At 36.5% G+C, this 22,163-nt stretch overlaps 1 protein-coding gene across 1 annotated transcript in view; it reads left to right on the plus strand.

The window, feature by feature from the left end:
* The window catches only part of frem2a (FRAS1 related extracellular matrix 2a), a 123,202-nt gene that overhangs the window by 33,855 nt on the left and 67,184 nt on the right, over positions 1 to 22,163 (plus strand). The window contains exon 3 of the mRNA XM_036143042.1: positions 11,427 to 11,573. Coding sequence (XP_035998935.1) covers positions 11,427 to 11,573 — 147 coding nt within the window. The remainder of the gene's footprint in view (positions 1 to 11,426; positions 11,574 to 22,163) is intronic.

Here is a 22,163-nt window from a genome sequence, read left to right on the forward strand (position 1 = left end):
TCTCTGATGTGGGGTGAAGGACTGCGATGGAGACAAAGTTGTTTTCATTCAACATGGAAGACAAGCTGATAGTGGCGATCAGTGGTCGGCCTGAGTTGTATGACTCAACCAATTACTACTACCGAGATAAGTCCAGAAAGGACCAAGCCGGCAAAAGAGTGAGTGAGAAGGGTGGAGTGGCAGTGAACTGAAAGCGGCACAAGATAGTGCCATTGTACTGCTGTATTTCTGGCTTGTCGCCCGCTGTGCAGTCACTGTCGCCCGCGGTGCGAACTGCCAGCATGTGTCAGGTGAGTGACAGCACGAAAAAGTGCCGACATTGTGGCCGACTTTGTGTTCGGTGTGAACACACCATTACCCGTGTGTTGTCAGCGCCAACTGTTTGCTCGAGAGAGAGGTGAAATGTCCAACGGCAGGCGATCAACACAAATAAATTTGCCTTGTTCGCGTTCAGTGTGAACATGCCTTAAGAGTGAAGGGAGGTGAATATTTTTATTTGTAGAAATGTGAAACCCATGCATCATTTCCCTTCCAATTCACAATTAAGGTGTTGGTCTATATCAAGGATTCCCAAAGTGCACCCCTGGGGGTGCGCGAGCTGAAAACTGTTAATGGCGGTCCGACGGTGTTTTTCCCCCACATCATAAAGACATGTAAATAAACATTTCCTTTGTAAAGATTAAAATCAAAAACTGTAAATTTAATCAATAAACAAAATTTATTGTAATGATCCGGATTATACTTTATTGCTAAATGTTGTTGTACACTTACTGTTCCTTTAAGTAGGTTTTTTTGGGGTCATACCAGAAGAAATGTCTGGCTTCCGGGGGGAGGAGTCGTGGTTTTGGGGACTGGCGGGGGGAAAGCTGTCCCGTTCTGTTCGTCCCTAAAATAAAGTGTTAGCAGCAAAACCTCGTCTGGTGCTTGGGTGTCATAACAGAACTATATAGTAATCACACGAAAATTTATTTATTTAAAATAAATCTTCTATGCTTCATTTTAAGATGAAATATCCGCATTGTGCTGTATATGCGCACCTGGCTTGTGGTCTCTGCTTCCATCATTCTTGCAAATATGATCAATAGGCTGAAATCAGGGAAACTGTCTGGCAGGTGAGACATCTAAGGTGAAAGTTAGTGATGAAGGAGGAGAGGAAGAGAATGAGAGAGAAATTGGAGGCAAAAGAGGAGAGAATCGCAACGGATAGGGGAGAAAAAAACGAGCGAGAATCAGAAAATGTCTCTTTCTCTCTCCTCGCTTCACGTCGTTTACGTCAGCAGAGGAAAAATTTTATTCCGGCCGAAAGTTTTATTTACAAGATTAAATTGATTGACTGTCTCTATTGATCTCATGGAGCCGCGATTGAACCGGTGACAAGCACTGACGCACATGTCATGCACACACCGCTGCCATTACCACTGCTACTGGGGGGAATTAGCGGTGATAGACGCGATTTCTTGATTATACTCATGCACAGAGCTGTAATACTTTTCATTGTGATTCAGACAGGTGCAATTCATTTTAAAGATGCGGTTTAAGCGCATATTCAGACAGAAACAGGAAAACAGGAGAGCCGAGGTGTGTTGCTATGGGCGTGTTTACCTGCTGGATGTAACCCCTGTGAAACAATATAACTTAACTTAAACCTTTTTATTCCTCTGATTAATAACATATTCATGGAGCGCTCTGTTATTGTTACTCTGTACTGCTCTACCAAAGTGTATATATATATATATATATATATATATATATATATATATATATATATATATATATATATATATATATATATATATATATATATCTTTTTTTTTTTTTTTTTGAAGATTGGGGGTGCGTCAACCCGGTTGGGACACGGAAGGGGGTTCGCGGCTGAAAGAGTTTTGGAAACCCTGGTCTATATCACATAAAATCCCAATAAAATACATAGAGGTGTGAGGGTGTGACATAAATGAGTAGATGTTAATGAGCTCAAGGGGTGTGGATATTTTTTTGCAAAGCCCTGGATGTGGAGGGTTACTTTTGTAAAACACTTTGCACCTCTTTTAGTACTGAAATGTTGCTGTCTTCGCAGAGTGCACGTCAAAACGCTGCGTGTTTCACAAAGGTTTTCATAGTGAAAAAAAAAAAAACACTTAAGAGTGTTGGTGGCTTCTCACTTTGTTTGCCCGATGCAGTGGGTTTCTGGAACTCATACAAAACCGAGTGGAAAGGAAGACAGACGCACCACACCAACATCTGCGGCATAGATGTACTGCACAGGAATAACACCAGTGGGCTGCTGGATGTTTCATTTGATATGGGGAACACTTTCCAATGCAACCACACTAACACAAATAGGAAAAAAGCTGACATTGATTTTTTTTTTTTTTTTTGGAAAGTTTTTAGGAACTTTTGACATAGTTGCATTTAATTATTTAGTATCGACATGTCTCAAATGTAAATGTCTTTTCAATGTGGCGCTGCAGCTGCTGCTGTGCTTCCTGCAATCCCAGATATCAATAGCTCAGAGAGTCCAGCAAAAGGCGAGGAGATGTCACTACAGCACAAGCTTATCAACACACACAACTGACAACACACCCTATATGGCCCCTTTTATCGGCAAGTGATGGCTCTGCTGTTATGTGTTTCTTATATACGTTATGTTTTCTGAAGATTTTGAAAGTGGCCTTCTGTTGTTTTTTTTCCCCCCAAGTGATGGCAACTGATATACTGAGACTCATTCCTGATTTTATTTTTTCCTGACAGTTATTTTTGCTAGACCGTGAATGCAACAAACGGCAAATTGTTTTCAGTAAGTGACTTTATATGCAACTAAAATCATAATGTCAGAGAAATAGCAGTAAAGTTCCAAACAAAAGGTGATAGGCCTGTTTAGAAATACTTGAGTTGTCAATTTCCGTTGCTTTACCATGCAGAAGGAATATCCTAAACCATTTTCTGTTTTCACATTTTTGTTTACATTTTTCATACCTGGCTACATACTCCTCTTACATTCTGTTCATTTAAATTTGGAACTTCAATTTTCCACACACAAATATTCAATTCCCTTCTTCTCTTTGGCACCGCTTCATATTATTGCAGCAATAAAATCTCTCACTAAAAAAAAATAAAATCCAAAGTTACATTTATTCAGTAGGGGAAAAACACTCACATTTCCTATGCAATGAATGTAACAAGTAGACTATTTTTTATTTATACTGTTTATGATGACCAGGATGTGACAGACAGAGGCCAACCTTAATAATGGGAAAGATAAAAGATCAAGCCTTTTCAGTAAGGCTTCCTAAATATAGAAATCACCAAGTGAAAGCAGTTACTGGACTCAACAATTATGCTATTATAGATTATACAAGTTTATAGGATTCATTTATTTTAAGTTTATTTATGCATCCTTACCATTCACACGCAAACAATGTGATGAGAGATTTTAAAAATGTGCGTACATTCATAAAGCGCTCATTTTATAAACTGTGAATGCGTTCCAAATGTATCAGCGTTAATGAGTATAAAGCTGCAATTAGAGAGGCCTGTTATTCCTTCCAGCAACATCTCTGCATCCTTTCTGCAGCAACAGAGCAACAGCCAATTTGGGTTAAAAAAAAGTTTTAAATATTTATTAGTTTAATGGTTGATTTATTTATTATTTTTACTGACTCATTTTCAAAGGGTTCAAGCCTTTAACTGGAAAAACTGTAACAGTGCCAGACTCAAAGGTTCCTTGAAACTCCCAGGGGTTCCGTTTGCACTACAGCTCCGGCATTAGCGATTGCTCATTCACAGAAAGATGATTTTGTACAGCGACAAAGCATTTGTAAATTTGCTCCCCAGTGTGTGCATAGTTGAAGCACCTTTGACAACAATGTCGGCCTTTGATCGATTGGGGAAGGGATTACAAGGTCTCCCTTCGTGTCTTTTGGAAGGGCATCTTATTCTTTTTGACACAAACATTCAGCCTTGCTCAGGTTGGATACATATTGTTAGAATGCAGCCAACTGCATCTAACATTGTGTGACTGAAAGGTAACAACACGTTTTTATTACTTTAAATGAACAAATTAAAAATTAAGTCTAAATAGTATCATGATAGTTTATCATTAGTGGCTGCAGCAAGCACTGCAGCAACCCGATGTTTTCTAAATTCTTATGTAATATTTACCACATTTTGCAAGGTTACATCCTTTAACTTCAATGCATTTTATTGTGATTTTTCCATAAATAGCAAACGCAAAGTAGTACATAATTGTAAAGTAAAAGGAAAAAAATACACAAGATCTTCATAGTTTTTAACAAAAAAAAAATAATCTCTGAATAATGTGCCATACTTTTGTATTCACCCCCACCCACCAAGTCAACACTTTATAGAACTGCCATTTAGCTGAAGCTCAGTCAGATTGGTCAGAAGATGTTTGTAAATAATATAGGGGGCTTGAGTTTGACTGAGTTCTTTTAATGTGCTCAGATCTAAACATTCCATTGTAGTTCTGCTGTATCTGCTTTGTTCTCCCATAGATGAACATCTGTCTCCATCTTTTGCAGTCTGTGATGGGTTTTCTTTCAGGATTGCCTTTTGTTTAGCTCCTTCAATTCTTCCATCAACTCTGACCAGCTTACAGGTTCTTGCAAAGGTATTGCAAGGCACTACATCTTAGACAAGTATATGTTTTCACAACCAATAATTATAATAAGCTTTCACTTAACCTAATCTGTTATCACTCACATTCGCCAGCAATAGTAATCTTGTAAAATTTGTGAGGTTGAAAACATTACCCTTTATTAGATGAAAATAAAAATATCTAGAAAAATCTTATTAATTGCATCTCAAGCAGTAAAAGATGCATTTTCATGTCTAATTAGAGACATCATTCACCATTTAGAAAACAATTAGTTTCAATGGTGTGTCAAATGTAGTGTTCTCTCAAGTTTTTTCATGTCTGCAGCACAGTGTGCTGCAGCAAAACGTATTTAATTGAGAACATTGAGCATTGACTATAGCTGAAAAGAGTAAAAAGAAAAATATTTTCAGGCACTTGAAAGGGAGGTGAGTTTAAACCTATGCAATGGAAAAATAATAACACCTTTTGTCACAGTAAATGAGCAAATAAAATCTGAAATCTTAGTATCAGAACTATATTTATCACCGAGTAATGTAGCAAATATTGCAGCAACCTTTTGTTTTCTAAATGTTTACAGTGGGTATTCATATCTCCTGAAATCTTCCACATTTTATAATGTTACAGCCACAAACTTCACAGCATTTTATTGTGATTTTGCTTAATTAAAAAAAGGTAGTGCTGAATTTTAAAGTAAAAGGACATTAATACATGATTTTCATTTTTTTTTAAACAAATAAAATCTCTGAAAAACGTGGCATACTTTTCTATTCAACCCCACCCCTCCAGGTCAATTCTTTGTAGAAGTGCCATTTAGCTGAAGCTCAGTAAGATTGGTCAGAAAGTGTTTGTCAACAATCATTTTTGAATCTCGCCACAGATTTTCATCCGGATCAACGGTCTTGACTTTGACCGGGCCCCTTTAATGTGCTTAGATCTAAACCATTCCATTGTAGTTCTGCTGTATGTTCATCTTCTTTCTTCTACCATAAATGAACATCTGTCTCCATCTTTTGCAGTCTCTGATGGACTTTCTTTCAGGATTACCTTTCATTTTGCTCCTTCAATCCTTCCATCAACTCCGGCCAGCTTGCAAAGTCTTGCAAAAGTCCTGCAAGGCACTGCAAGTTCACAGCCATTAATGTAGTTCCCATATATTATCTTTATATAACCTAATCTATTATATGACTCACAGTTGCCAGAAATGGAAGGAAATAGGCATGTCCTTTCTGCATGTTTAAAAAACAAAGTAGACATGGCTTACTTGAAGGTAGGGACATACTGTATGTGTCACCTGATTTCACTTTAAATTTATACAGATAGACTGTCACACTGATGCAGTTTTTTACATATATTTTTTTTCTTTTCTTTTCTGATGTTCATTTCATTACAAAGTGTGTCCATCAAGGCCAACAACAAAGGGTTAATTTATGAGGTTTAAAACATTAGCTTTTTTTTCCAGATGAAAATTAAAATCATCTAGAAAAATCTTAATGGTTGCCTCTCAAGCAGTAAAAGTTGCATATTCACATTTAATTAGAGACATCATTCACCACATGGAACCAATATAGTTTGAATATTGTGTCAGATGTGCTGTTCTTTCAAGTTGGCTTAGCTTTGGGTCAAGTCTGCAAAAGCTGTCCGCTGCGGCGAAGCTTGCTTAAATGAGAACACTGAAAACTGACCATATTTTAACAGAGAAAAAAAAATGAAAACATGTTTTAGGCCCTTGAAAGGGAGGTGAGTTTAAGTCTCCGAGCTTAATCACAGCATGAAACCTTAGCGCGCTCCTGTGCAGTAAGGTTTCATGCCTCATAATATTAAGGCTTTTTAGTTAGAGGGTAATCTCATCTGACATTACAGCTCTTTGAATTTACTGGGTAAAGCACATCCCATAGCATCGTGCAGACTGTAGCAGTCAGACATCAGATTTTTGCTTTCGGGCTTTCTCATGGGTGCCCTGATCCTTGGAATTTGCCATACAGAAGCAATAATCTGAAATAGGTCTGGGGAGAAAAAGTAAAGAAAACAAACCTGTGTGCGGAATTTCTTTCAATAAAACCTCTGAAAGAATGCGGAGAGTGATTTTTTTTTTTTTCACTCCATTGAGAACTATTTCAAAGCCACCTTCTGTGTATTGTCAGCACATGTGAGAGGTCTTTCATCCTTCTAAACGGCTGGAGGAATGAGGCATTCTGAACCCTGCTGCCGCAGATTCCTATTGTTTGTGCACAACTTCTCACCCCCACTGAGAGGTCACGGAAAAGGAACATACGCACACACAAACAAACGTCGATACACTCATGAGTTTATGGTTTGTGTGTCGGTTTAAGGGGGCGTTTACCATCATGGATGAAAGCCGAGGTTGCACCCTGCAGTGGGGTTGGAATCAGAGAGGTGTGAACGTGTGCGATTCTGAATTTGCACCCGTTACGTTAAGCCTAATGTTGGCCTGCAGGCCTTTTTTTTTGGGGGGGGGGGGGGGGTGTATATGAACTCTGATTATATTAGCAGTCTCCTCACCTCAGCATGTTGTGGATGTGTCTGGCAGGCTGGAAAGTGCTGAACTTTTCACCTCTGCTGCGTGTTTTAGCACCATGTCAGCAAACCCCGTTAGAGCTTTATTCTGTTCAAAAAAAGAAAAGAGAAAAAAAAAAGAAGGCTGAACTGAACGAGTGTTGACTCCAGAGATGGATGGAATCATCTTTGCTCTTAATTATGGATGTGGCAGAGCAGCACCGCCCTGTTTGCACTGGGATTGCTGAACAACAGTGCTACCCTGCAGCACTTTATGACCTCTCGAGATGTAGACGGAGTGCAATCAACTGGGCTTGCACAAAGCCTTCTATTTAGAGAAGTAACTTGTAAAACAAATCGATGTGAAACTGATGCTGCAACTAAAGGTGATCTCTGCACGTTTCCTCAGTCTTTGATTGTAACACAAACACATGGGGACAAATTTGTTGGTAGCCTTCCATAACAGATTATATCCTCAACTACTTCTGAAATGTCCTGAAGCTGAGATATGATATGCTTCATATCATCCTGTATTGGATGATATGAAGCATGTATAGCTACACCAACATAGCATCGTAGCATACCTTTTGCGTTACATTAATGCACAGTCTACCGTGTATATAGCTTTCTGTATATATATATATATATATATATATATATATATATATATATATATATATATATATATATATATATATATATATATATATACAGGGAAAAAAAAATTTTTTTTTTGTCTGCACCATCAAAACCAAGTCAAATTCCTTGTAAGTGCAAACCTACTTGCCAATAAACTTGATTCTGATTCTGATTGTTAATTCAGACTTTGCTTTTAATTATGGATTCACCTGAATATTTCATATAATCAGACAAATACAAATTACATTTACAAAAACTGGTTGCGCTGGTGTAATATTTTGTTGCAGTTCAAGGATCTATACACTTCCCTGTATTCTGTTGGCCCACAGGTACATCCCACTGAATTTGAATATCAAAAGTATACATTAATGCCTGTAAATCAATTCAAAATGTGAAAATCCTATATTATTAGGTTTTTTTTACCCACATATTCATATATTTAAAGTGTTTAGCTCTGATAACTTTGACAATTATGCCTTACATCCAATATAAACACAAAACTTAAGCTCTCTATAAATGGAAATATTACGGTACATGGGACCAAATGGAAAACAGGAATTCTGGACAGAAGCGTCATGCTATGGTGGGAAGGACTGCAGACTTGACAGTTGTCCAGCAAATGAGACCGCCCACAAGATGGATAAACCACTTAAGATCATCACTAAAGAAGCTGGCTGTTCAGGATGCTGGATACAAGCGTATTATTTGGAAATCTGAGTAAATGGGAAAAGGCGTGGTTGAAACTGTTGATTAAGGAACCGAGATCACCATACAAGGGTTTTGGAGAGAATCACTGTATTTATCAACATGACTATAATGAAGGAGGAGAAAAAAGTATTTCTAAAGGTGCCCAAAAAAAATTGGTTCTTAATATTCTAGTGTACCGCTCTAAGATGAACAAGAAATTGGTTGTTTTGTTTATGCCATGTAATTTTTAAGGCATAACGATGTACATTAGTGCTTTTAATTGAATCTTCTTTCAGCAGGAATGAAGTTTTAACGAACTGTAAACTACAAGAGTGCTAACGCATTTTTGCTCTCTGTGTAACCCCCACTGTTTACCTCTATAGAGATGTCTTAAATGCTTTTGTGTAGAGCTCCACACAAAAGCATTCGAAACATCGCGCGACCCCCAGTCCTCATAACCCCTTTTTTTTATGTTTTCTTTTGATTACTATTCAATAACGAACCTCCGAGTGTAGGTGGTTTTATATTAGACGCACAAAGCGCCATGCTTCCTGCCTACTCTTTTGAAGTGGCAGTTATTGAGTTGCTCTATTAGCCTAGCAGGAAGAAAAAAAAAAAACATCCATTTACTCTTCAAATGTTTTCTTAGATACACTGATTGGTTGGCACGCTTGAAGCCTTCGGATGATGACAAAAAGAAAACAAAACACAGCTCAACAGCCCACTGCACGAGAAAAGAGTGGAGGATCATATGTTGTCTTTTTATTGAATGTGCAAGCAATATGTTCTTAAATAGTGGGGCCAAAATTTGGGCTGCAAACAAAAGGTAATAAGAGCAGTTCTTCATTCTGATTTGATTATACTAGTTATCCCCTTGAGCCACAGCTTTTGCTCTCTTTATTTCCTTGAAAGGTAAGGCAGAATGCCTTGATGCAACGTTTGATTTTGAAACTGACAAAATAAACTTGCCAGTAGCAATCTGCATGTCAGGAATATTTCCACAGACAATGTAGATCAAGAGTGTATTGATATATAAGGAACTGCTGAGATATTTTTATTTTATTTTTTTGTGATTGGATGATGCTCTTTGGACAGAACTTTGGTACTTTAAAGGTTAAAAATTTGGAATCCAGTTTTTTGGGTTAGAGAGAAGGTTGGAAGTTTGCCATTTTAAACTATTGGGAATGGGATTGTAAAGTCACACCAAAGTGTGACTCCATGTTAATGGTTAAGTTAGCTGCAACTCCTATGTATGTCTATTGGAGATTCAGAAGTCAAGTCTAAGCTTTTTGTGTGCTGAAGTTAAAAGCCCAGCAATTAGTTTATCAGATGAGAGATAGAGAGCTGAAGAAACATGGACGATCTGGAGAGTTTATTACTTGCACTTCAGCATGCCATCTTGCAAATTTCACAGATACAATATGATAAGATAAGATATCATCCCACAAGGGCAATATTCAGCTGTGACAGTGGCAAAGACACACACAGTTACATACAATTATTAGCAATGAAAACGAAGAAGAAAATATAACAAACTAGTCTAATCTAAAATTAGTTCTAAATAAACAATACCAAGAGAAGATAAATGTAAATACCAGCGTAAATGTTCTCGTACAATTATTGATCGTGCATACTCAGGAAAAAATAAGATGAAATATTATAGTTTAACAGTGGACAAAGCTCCACCCTATTTACATACACATGATAATATAATATGCAATATGCATGGTAGTACGGTACATGAGGCTTTGTAATGAGGAAAAAATGTTTTTTTCCACCATCCAAATTATTACAGACACCTAAGCCTGTGTCACTTTATGTCCTAGATGTGTTCTGAAACTCCGCTAAATTTGAAACGATACAAACTGATGTCATTTGTAATCTAAGTTACTTTGTTTTGAATTATTATGTGCATAAATCTTTGCTTGGCAAACAAAGATTAAATGCATCATCAACAACAAATAGCTGTATCCATTGTTTTTTTCTTTGTAGACAAATGCTGAAAATGCAACAATTTTCAACAAAACTATAAAGATTCCGGGAGAAAAATGGGATCCTTTCTAATCACTGGCAATATCCAACCCATTTAAGAACCTAATTTTGTCATGAACACATTTCATGATAAACTTTCTATTTTTCCTTCTGTCACAGAGTTTCTCCAAATGCTGCTTAAAGACTCCTATTTAGTGGAACAGACAATAAGCTCCCAGAAATCCCAGGATGCACTTTGCTTGTTTCCTATTCCATCACCTGATCAGTCTCTACTACTAATGTCTGCCATGGGACAAAGTAAAAATCTGTATAATTTTGTTAATTTCAGTGGGTTGGAATAACGACGTTAGAAAATGGCCATGTTTACTTAAACTTACATTATCCTTTTAGCAACTAATTAGCTATCAAAAGCTAGTAACACGGATACATTGACACTTTGAGTAAAACTTTGTTGCAGTTGTTGCTTAAATATTCAGCTGTATCCATTTATCAATATTAAATGTTATATAGGACATATTAACCAATGATGGGCTAGGGAAAAATAAGAGCAGTCGTACAGTGTTATAATAAACATGACCTTTGTTTCCCAAAAACAATTGTTTGCTAGTAAAAGATTAATTTGTTGAGTTTTTTTATTTTATAATCAAGAATCAAACTGACAACAAAAAACATACATGTCAACCTAAATATTAATTGTTCAGTAATTCAAATTTTGGGTTATTCTCTTAAACTACTCTTTGTTGGTGCTATTGTTGGACATTAAGCACTCTAAACTAAACACGTTTGATCAAGCACTGGTTTGACACAAACACCTGAAGTGACTTGCTTTTTAACCCTGCAGGGTTTTTTTTATGTAAAATCTGAGTTGGATTAAGATACTAATATTTTTTACAAGGCAATTTATGTAACACATTCATTGGGGAAACATACTTGAAACATAGATTTATATGTTGCTTTTTTTAAATTGTTTTTTTTTTAGGTGGAAACAAGCTAAAAGGACAACAGTTCCGGCTGGACTGGGCCTGGATTTCTCTGGAGAAAGAGTATTATGTGGTGGACGAGGAGACCAAATCCTTGGAGGTGGTGCTCCAGCGGAGAGGGTACCTGGGAGAGACGTCTTTCATTGGTCAGTCTGTTTGCCTTATTGTCTCCATCGCTCTCTAAACTGAGATTTATCATCTTTGGCTTTAGCCAGACTAAACAATGATTGATGCGGGGAATATAATATCAGACTCTAGGCTCTAGGCAGCATTGTCACAATAACCGCTAGATGAATTGCCATAACCTCTTGGGGAGATATTTATTGCCCCTGGATGAATAACATAAACACTCCCCATGACTTTTCCCTGAGTGCTGTTATCAAACTGACAATTTTGCTTTTGTGAATTGGAAGGAGTATAACATAATTCTTAAAATGTATGCTCAATTAGCTGATGTTCCAGCATTATTGATGTTGTTTAATTTAAATTTCCTTTTAGGGCAGATAGAGACACTTCAGGCTGTTTTTCAAGTTTTCATTTTAAGCTGTTAGGAATGAGTTGCTGCTTTCTCAGTGTCACAAATGTTTCAACTTCAAAAAATGCACACAAAGGCATTTGAAATTGTTGCAATATTTCACATTTTATAAACCGTCACTGGGTTTTATGTGAGAGTGCAGCAGAAAGTAGAATATACACTGCAAAAAGGGAACTAAAAGTAAGTACAATTTTCTTAAAATTAGTATAATTTTCCTTGATTTGAGCAGCTAAATAAAAGTATTTGCCAATGGACTGAGAATTTCTACCCCTAAAATAAGATAATTAGACATCCTGCACTTGAAATAAGATGATAGAGATGAATTGTTGTAATTTTAAGTGCAAAAATATTATTCCATTGACAAATACTCTGATTTACCAGCTCATTTCAAGAGGATTTTACCTACTCTTAGTTCCCTTTTTGCAGTGTATTTGTGACACAGAATAAATAGGATACATTGTTTTACTTTTTTCCAAAGACATATCTGAAAAGTATGGTGTGTATTTGCATTCCGTGCCTTTTCTTTGGTATCCCAAAAAAATCTAATCCAGTGCACCCAGATGCTTCCTGGAGTCACCTAAATAACACTCTGTGTCTATTCTTAATTTAAATATAACAGGTTTGTGAAGGCTTTAGAGCAGGGGTATCAAACTTATTTCTATATTGGGCCACTTTGGCATCATGAAGTTAATAAAAGGGCCGGTTGCATCTGTATAGATGACACTTATAATTTATAATTTCATTCCAGTTCACATAAAAATATAAAACAAAATCACAGTAACATAAAGGTCCATTTTATACAGTTAATCTGAAAAAAAAATTATATTGGGGTGAGTTACACTTTAAACTTTAGACACTTTTTCTCTTTTTGTGTCATTTCTGGGTTGTTTTAATGTTTTGTGGGAAAACTAACATCTAGTGGTAGGATGCTGTTTCTACACAGTTGGAAAAAAATCAACATTTGCTACAGAAGGCACAGTTTTAGCCACTTTACATACTTTACAAGGCTATATGCCTCTACTTTATGACATGTAATGCCTTTGTTGGCTCTTGAGGGCAGGAGAAATTGCCTTGACGGGCCCGATTCAGCCCACGTCCTTTAGAGGTTTGGCAGAGAATCTTGGAAAACGGTATCAAGAAGACCAAGGAAGACATCAGACAGGTCAGGGAGAAAGTTGTGGAGAATTATAAAGCAGGTTTTGATTATAAAACAAGCTTCTAACATCGCAGAACACTGTTCAGTCCATATCTCTACACGGAGAGGGTATGGCACAGCTGCAAACCTACCAAAACATGGGCTACATCTGGAAAGATCTAATTGGTAAGGACTCTTTAGCCAAAGTGAAAATGCATCAGCATTCGCCATGATACGTGCTGTCTGAATAGTGCAGTTAGTAAGGAAGGAGGTAAGGAAAGGAGCCTGTATGCTTCCTATTATAGTTACCTTTAGCATAGGGAGCTCTCGACGTCCCTAATTGGTGCTAAGTAGCAAATAAGGAATCCCACAATCTTTTGTGTGACATGACATATTAGCACAGCCAACCTCATAGAAATTACATACAAATGTTAACCATGTAGTTAACATTTGTATGTAATAACATGTAGTTCTTTTTCAGAAGGCTATAGGCCCAGATTTGACTAGAATCATCCGTGTGGGTTTCTGTCTTGTAATGAACAATGAAGAGTTAAACGCTGTCCGAAATCAGACCAGCAGTCTGAATCTCCTTTTCTACCCATGATATAGTTTTTACTGTTGACCCCATGAAAGGTCAAGGAATGGGAGCTAGGAAAATGAACTAGGAGCTATAATAAGAACATTTCAGATGGAGCTATGGTCACCCACTGTAGCTAGGCTAAGCAGAAAAAACGTCTATCAGAAAAGCACCCTAGAGATGCTGCTTGCAAGTTTTCCATCAACTCTAGTGGACATAACTTCTCTGGTAGGATAGGACCGAAGTTGAACTTTTTGATGTTGTTCATGTTTAGTGAAAAACCAACATTGCGAAGGAGACAGGAAATGTGTTGGAGTTGGCCTTCGATGGAAAGGTTTAGATCAAAGCATGTTTATGTGTTAGGATTGTCATCCTGACGTTAACATCTAAATCCAGCAAAGACAGACACTCTCCATCCAGACTCAGTTGTGCAAAAAAAAAAGGATTCCAAACCCAACAATTCTGGCAGTATTCTCATAAATATCTCATTTTTGCTCCTGTTCTGATCAGAAAAGCTACTCTAATTTGTGTTCTGATTGTATGCCTTCCTCCCTACGACTCACCAGACTAGACTTCTTTAAATTCGGTAGCCCTGTATTGGTTTTGTATATCTGAATTTTCTCCATAAAAAATCACTCATGAGGGTTATACTGTATGGTACTACTGTGCTGTGACTGCCAAAATATTATTCTGAGGACATGATCTGTCATGTCATTAAAACTCTATTAGTCTGCCTGTAGTAAGTTTCCCAGAATAACTTGTTGTTTGGGCCTGAAAGGTCATTTAAAGTTTACACTACACATGTAATGGTTGGAGGGGAGATTAAAATAATCATGTGTAAACAGACAGCATCTGGGTTCAAACAGATGTTCGTTTTGCTCAGACTACGAAAAACAGACAATTAGTGTATACATGGAGGAGGATTGTTTTGTGAGAGTGGTAAGTTACTGAACACCTTTTGTGGACATCAGTATTGACATTAGACATGTAAAAAGTAAAAAAAAATCCTGCGTTTTTTAAATTGTTTTAACCAGATAAGCTGTCTATTCATATGCAACAGCTGTTGTAGTCTTCACCCTTTCTGCTTGAGCTTTCTGTATTTTAGTTATGTCCGATTCCTCTGGTTTAGCTTGGTTTTCCCTGATATTTTTTTTTTGTTTATTTTATTATTACCTTTTTGGTCAAAGAACAAAATATTCTGGGGTTACCATGAGAGCTTTTTGCAAGCAATGCCAGGTTCATGCGAGTGTTTCTGTTTTTAAAGGACAGTGACTCAAACAATCTTTGGGTCAGAAAAGTAAGGTACAAATTACTCATCTCCTTTAAATGAGTAGTTTATACATTTATGCTGAACTCGCCAACATTCTGCCTGTTCCTCTTCCTACTTGCCTCAAGTTTGCAGAAGACACAGCAAAATGTTTTAGTTTGAGATGTGTTTTTTTTTTAGGAGTACTAAAACTAAAACACACAAATTGTGGTTTATTCTGATGTTTATTCACTCAGTATTTAATACAAGTGGCACAATAAAGTGGTAAAATATATAATGATGTGTCTCTTTTTAGATTCAGCATATTGTAAAAAAAAAACAACAAAAAAAAACATGAGCCTTTCCTGTTATGGAAAGACCCTCCTTTTGGAAGAGAAAACTCTTAAGAAAGTGGCCACTTATTAATTAGTCAACCAATAAGATTGATCAACTTTAGATTTTTTAGATTAATCAATAATTTACATTCCTTATTGGTATCTCAATAACCGCTGCAGATAGGCACCATCCCCCCTGCTATCCTGTAAGGATAAGCAGGTACAGACAATGGATAGATGGATGGATGATGGAGCACCTATTGTACCAGGTTTACCTGAATCATGGAGAGTCCTTCCACATGCATTCTACAGTTTGAGCAGCTAAATGTTAGCAGATGTGGGTTGAGTAGTCAAAAATTGTACTCAAGTAAGAGTAGCACTACTTCAGCCTATTTTTAATCAAGTAAAAGTAAAACGTTGTCTGCCAAGAAATTCCTCAAGTGAGAGCAAACAAGTATTGAGTAAGAAGGCTAACGTGCTTAGTAACTAATAATTACAGCTGATGATTTAATATTTAAAATTATGTAATTGGACAGACAAAAATATAAGGATATGCACAGATTCTGGTATTTTAAAGACAAAAGATGCACTCAAGACGCTAAAGACAAAAAGAAAGACTTTCCTAGATAGTTTTTTTTATCAACGTTAAACTTGAAAGCAATACTTACAGCAATTAATTTATATACAGTACTTTAGAACAGTGCAAAGTAATTCCTATGACAATATCTACTATTTCTTGTACGTTTATTTGGCCTCCAAATGACTCGATGAGCTCAACAGATAGAAAATAACATTAAAATAACAAAGCTTGTAAGGAGTCTCACTTTAACATAAACTCCAAGTTTTTGTCTCTTTGGTGCATTTTGGTTAAAACAATAATGGCCTTTATTTATGAAGTTACTCACAGTAGGTAGAGTAGCCAGAAGTTTTACTCAAGTAAGAGTAGCAATACTTGAATAATAATATGACTCAAGTAAAAGTAAAGTGTAGTAAAAATGCTCCTAAAAGTACATTTTGTTCAAAAGGTTACTCAAGTAAATGTAATGTTGCTGAGTAAATGTAACTAGTTACTACCCACCTCTGCATAATAGTCTGGCAACCCAGACTGACTTATACTATGTAGATTCACTACACAGCATGTCGGTCTGGACATGCTTAGAGTCTCTGGTCTAAAACTTACCTGACCAATAACAGCGCTACGATGCGTCATGGTGGTGCTTCACCACTGTCTGGTTAAGTAAACAAGAGACTTATAGAATTATTTCTATCTGAAATAATTCAATTTCACTTATTGCTCCTTTAGGTGAGCAGTGGGCTACATACCTTATTGCTGTTGAAAATTACATATGCTTTCTTTCTCCGCTGTAACTGCATGAAAAACCATAACGTTCTCAAAATGCAGAGATGAGCGATAGCTGGGAGTAGGCTCTGTTTAGTTTTGGTATTACTTTTTTAAAGTTGCGCTACAGAATGTTACATTGAGCACTTAGCTCCTCACATAAATATTTAGCATTTGTAAATTATAAAACAATGCTGTATTTTTTCTTTACATGTGCAGGCCAAACCAACAGGACTGTAGTGGGTATTTTTTTGGTACACGTTCCATTGCACCCCTAGTTTTTACACCTACAGTATCGCAAACATTCCTATCCCCCTGACACCTTTGTAAATATTTTAATATGTGTTCGGAGGACAACACTGAAGATGTGACACTTTGATACAATATAAATTAGTCAGTGTAAAGCTTGTATAACAGTGTAAATCTGCTGTGCCTGTATAATGACTCAACACACAGCCATTCGTGTTTCAACCACAGGCAACAAAAGTGAGTAAACCCCAAAGTGAAAATGTCAAAACTGTGCCGAATTAGCCATTTTCCCTCCCCAGTGTTAACTTGACTCATTAGTGTTACAAGGTCTCAAGTGTGAATGGGGAGCAGGTGTGTTCAAACTCTCAAACTGGTCACTGGAAAGTTGAACACAGCACCTTTTGGCATTGAACTCTCTGAGGATCTGAAAAAAAAGTGTTGTTGCTCTATATAAAGATAGCTTTTTATAGCCTTGGCTATAAGAAAATTGCCAACACCTTAAAACTGAGCTGACATACAGTGGCCAAGACCATATTGTACAGGGGTTTACAGGACAGATTGCACTCAGAAGAGGCCTTGCTATGGTCTACCAGACAAATTGGACGTGCTCAGTGTCACATCCAGAGGTTGTCTTTTGAAAATAGATGTATGGGTGCTGCCAGCATTGCTGCAGAGGTTGAAGAGGCGGGTGGGTGGGTGAACCTGTCAGTTCTCAGATCATTGCCACACACTGGACCAAATGGGTCTGCATGGCTGTCCAATGTTGACAATTGTGGCACAGTTTGCAAATTTTCACTTAGAGCTGCACTCACTTCTGTTGCCAGCGGGATAAGACGAGTTATTTTGAGGAGAATCTAAACAAGCTGTAGATTGACTAATTTACATTAAATTAAACTATTGTTTTTAGTGTTGTTGCAAAGATATTATAAAATGTTCGCAAAAAGGTGAGGGGTGTACTCATAATACTACGGAAGAGGATTAGGGCCACTCAAAAAAAAAAGTCTACTCAATTCTGACTTTTTTCTCAGAATTCTGAGATTAAAGTCAGAATTGAGTAGACTTTTTTTGTTGTTTTTTTTTTGAGTGGCCCTAATCCTCTTCTGTACAATACAGTATATTCACAGTAAAATTGTTTTTTTATTTTTAAACCTGATTCAAAATGTTACTGTGTGACTTAGGTGCTGCGTTGAAGTGATGTGAAACACAGAACTGGCTGGCCAGTCGGGGTTTTCCTCTTCTTTTAATGTTTTTTTCCGATGCCTGTGTTTCCACTGAAAACCTGGTGATTCTAATGTGACGAGACAATACTACCTATTCAACCGTTTACTAAGTGACAATGTGAACTTCCACGTGGGTGGTTGTCTCTTTTTTTTTTGTGAAAGCTCTTTCACTGGCTCACAACATATCTATGATCTATTCCCTTTAAAAAGCTGAGGTCTAAACAGGAATAGCTCAGGGATGAGAACTTGAAATCATTTGATATATGGTATTTTGTCTGCATGTAGGTTAACTGGTTATTAGATGGAGTCTTTAAAGTTTTCTGCTGCAGATGGTTCTAAAGACTGGAGGCAATGCAGAGGAAGAGGCTTAAGTGTATATGCTAATTTTAAAGTTTCCTACTGACTTCAGCCAAACTTCATCCCCACTTTCTCCTATTTTATTAGATTGCTGGTCAGACAGCATTAAGCTGTGGAAATAAGTTAATTCATTCATTGAGCTGAATCAGACAGTCACCTAGCAAAGATACTTTAGTTATTTAAATTAATTTAAGTAGTTCCCTGGAGTATAAAATAGATATAGATAACACAGAGGGTCATTTATTTTAGCAGCTGGTATTGTTTTGCAAGGCCCCTTTTAACAAGAACTAGTTTAAAGATCGGTTCAGTGAAGTTAAAGCAAAAGTGATTCATGCTCATAGTTCGCCACCTAAATGCCCAATGCAAACTTTATTTCAATATATATGACTTAATTTGTCAATCAGCATCAGTAGTATGAAACCAGTCAGTCTTTGCTAACTTATCTACTGTTTAAACCCTTTTTGTCGTTCTTGATCAAATAAAATCTTTTTTAATATACCAATGTCTCTAAGAAAGCAGGTCTTGATTACATGTTTTCCTGGTTTACTTGTCAGATAATGAGGATAATGAGCTGAAAATCTGAACTTAAACGTAGCCCTTAAAAGTTAAAGTTTGTTTAGATTCTTTGAAGTTGTCAATGTTGTGAAAAAAGTTTTTATAGGCACAGTACTGTGAAAAATTACTTTCCCCTAACAAATTTCTTCTTGTTAAATTCAATTAAATTCAATTTTATTTATATAGCGCCAATTAACAACACAACATCTCAAGGCACTTTTTTAAAGTCATATTCAATCAAATTATACAGATTGGTCAAAAGGTTTCCTATCTAAGGAAACCCAGCAGATTGCATTGAGTCCTGACAAGCAGCATTCACTCCTCCTGAAAGAGCTTGGAGCCACAGTGGACAGTCGTCTGCATTGTTGATGAATTGCGGCAATCCCTCATACTGAACATGCATGAAGCGACAGTGGAGAGGAAATCCTTGTTGTATATTATATGGTCATAGCGGATGATCTGCCTCCTCTGGATGATGTCACAGCTAACAGAAAGCCAGACCAGGTGTGCCTACTACGAAGAGAAAAAAGAGAGAACAAAGAGTAGTGTTTATAAGTTGAGATAACATCAAACAATGCAAATTGGAGAACAGTAGGAGAACTCAGCAGAGATAGCTCTGGGACTTAAATTAGAATCATGGTACTTGGTGTACTGAAAGTGAGACTGAGGTCCTTGGCAGCCAAGTTCGGCATGTAACAAAGTATAATGTTTGTGTATGATGTGAGTTTGTTTAGACTTACAAGTAAATTGTATCGACAATTTCATTCAAGTCACATATTGAGCGTGTTCCAAAGAAGTTGGAGATCAAACTAGGGTTTTTCTTCAGAAACAGATCTTGCTTTTTTGTCAGTGCAAAGAGGGATCTCGTTTTAATGAATCTGCCTGCCAGTGTTGGATTACTCTGATGTTGTTTATGTGAACACACCTTCCACCTATCTGCATATGTTGGTTGCTGTTTATCATGGAGCAGTACAGTTCCTAACAGGGTATAAATCTGTCAGTCATCACTGTACTTTATGTTCTTATGTCAACTGGCCATCATTATCAACACATAGACTCATGCATTGGTACATTTTCAACTATAAAGTTTATCCTAGGACTGATCCCGCCTTATTTATCCTTCTACTTGTCACTTAGACAGTCTAGCTACAGACTCCGCTCTCAGGACTTTATGTCATTCAGCACAGAAAAAGAACAAGAAAATTTCGTTTTTTTTTATTCTCCCCCATCAAATTGGAACACACTATAGCCAGATCTGAACCTATGATTCCTCTGAGACAATTAAAATGTATTTTAAGTAAAATTAAATAAAACTTGCAGTTGTTTTTAGGTCAGATTTTATCATCTTATTTCATTTCGGTTAAATGTTTTAAATATTTCTGTTGTTACCGTGTCTGCAACTTTTTGTTGTTTTATCAAAACAGGTCTCTCTTGTAAATGAGATCTTGTATCTCAATAAGACAGCATGTATAAATGCAAGTTAAATAATAAAAAAAAAGTTTTTCTAAATTTGCACATCATGTCCACTGTTAGATGTGATATAGGATCTGTGTGGCTGTTGGCTTGATTCTCACCCAAAGGCTCGTTCATAACCTTGGAATAGCAATATTTAGAAAATAAAATCTCCAGAATTCCTTCAGAAAACTATGAATTGTCAATGGGTCCCTCAACATGATAATAATCCGAAATCTACGCTCAAATCAACATAAAAATGGTCAACGCGAGACAAAAGCAATGTTCACCTATAGCTTTTTCAGTCTGCAGATCTGGTTCTTAAAGTGCTTGTAATGACAGCTAAAGCAAACGGAGGATACAAGTTGACCTCGTACAGCAGACGGCTTGTGCGAAGAGAAATGGTCTAAGATCCTTGTCTCTGTATGCTTCAACACTGTAAAATGTTATAAGGGTAGGTTTACATATTGGCAAAAATGGTTTGTAGTTGTTGTCACTGGAATTTAGTATGTTTTGTTTAAGAGTATGCTGCTACGATAAAACGTGCCTTGCTTAAGGTTTTACCAGAGGTGGTATAAAGTCTGTATTCATTCACTTGTGTATTTAGCTTTGTTATTATTTCAAGATTTGTGAAGATGCCCACATGAACATTGAAAAAATAGAGAATCCGGAACTGATAGATTTTACTTAAGTTTTCCTTTCCAAATCAATTTATGGGCCTTAAGAATATGTTTATCTCATAAAATTGTATCTTCTATCTTCTTATCATGCAGATTATGCTGCTGTTGATGCATTCATGGTCCTCAGAACAGACTTAACAAGATAAAACTAGATAAAGCAGTTATGCTTGTTAGTAAGCTGCGGTTGTATTATTTGCATGCTTTTACAGGCTCAAACACAGCTTGTGAATTTCCACATCACAGTTTTATATTGTGATTAACAATTTCCATGCTTCACTTTAGGTAACTCAGCCATATAAGGGGAAACTGCACAAGACTTTAATTAGATAGATCCTATTAGGTTAGTAAAAAATTATGTGATTTGCTTTGACTGATGAAGGCCTAATTAGGCAGAATTTACATAATTTAAATTTGAAAGTTTCAGTAATTAAATTGTGGCCAACGTATCTAATTTTAGGCTTTTGTAACTTTTTGGCAATGCATTCATTCATTCATTCTTGTCTAAACAGAACCATGGTTAGGTAACAAGTGCTGATATTATACTTTCTTTTCGAATAAATAAAACATAATAATTTTAGCTGAACATTTATCAATGTTCAGTATGCATCATAAATGCAATGTACAACTTACATCCCTTTCACTTCAAATTATTTGGTTCTTACCAAGATAAAAAAAATTGCTTTAGAAGGGTTAGATAATTCATCTTGTTTTAAGAGGTTGTTTTTTTTTTTTTAATTTTTAGTGTTCAGCTTTACACTATAATTTTAAATCAAGAAATCTCGTTAAGTACAATTATCATGCTGCACGCACAGATGATTTTACTTGTTTGTAAATTAGCATTTTTATCTTGATTTTAGACACCGCTTTTTGTGGTGTACATGTAAGAATACAGATACTATTAAAGCTAAGCAAAAATAGATTTTATATCGACTATGTTAAATGCAAAATAAAACATAACATTATTGGAGTTGTTTAAGTTATATTTATGAAGAAAAGTGTAACACAAAGATCTGTGTCGTGAGTTTTAGCAGTACAGATCAATGTTCAGTCCTCCAA

The sequence above is a fragment of the Fundulus heteroclitus genome, chromosome 11 (assembly GCF_011125445.2).
Source record: "Fundulus heteroclitus isolate FHET01 chromosome 11, MU-UCD_Fhet_4.1, whole genome shotgun sequence".
NCBI classification, from domain to species: domain Eukaryota; kingdom Metazoa; phylum Chordata; class Actinopteri; order Cyprinodontiformes; family Fundulidae; genus Fundulus; species Fundulus heteroclitus.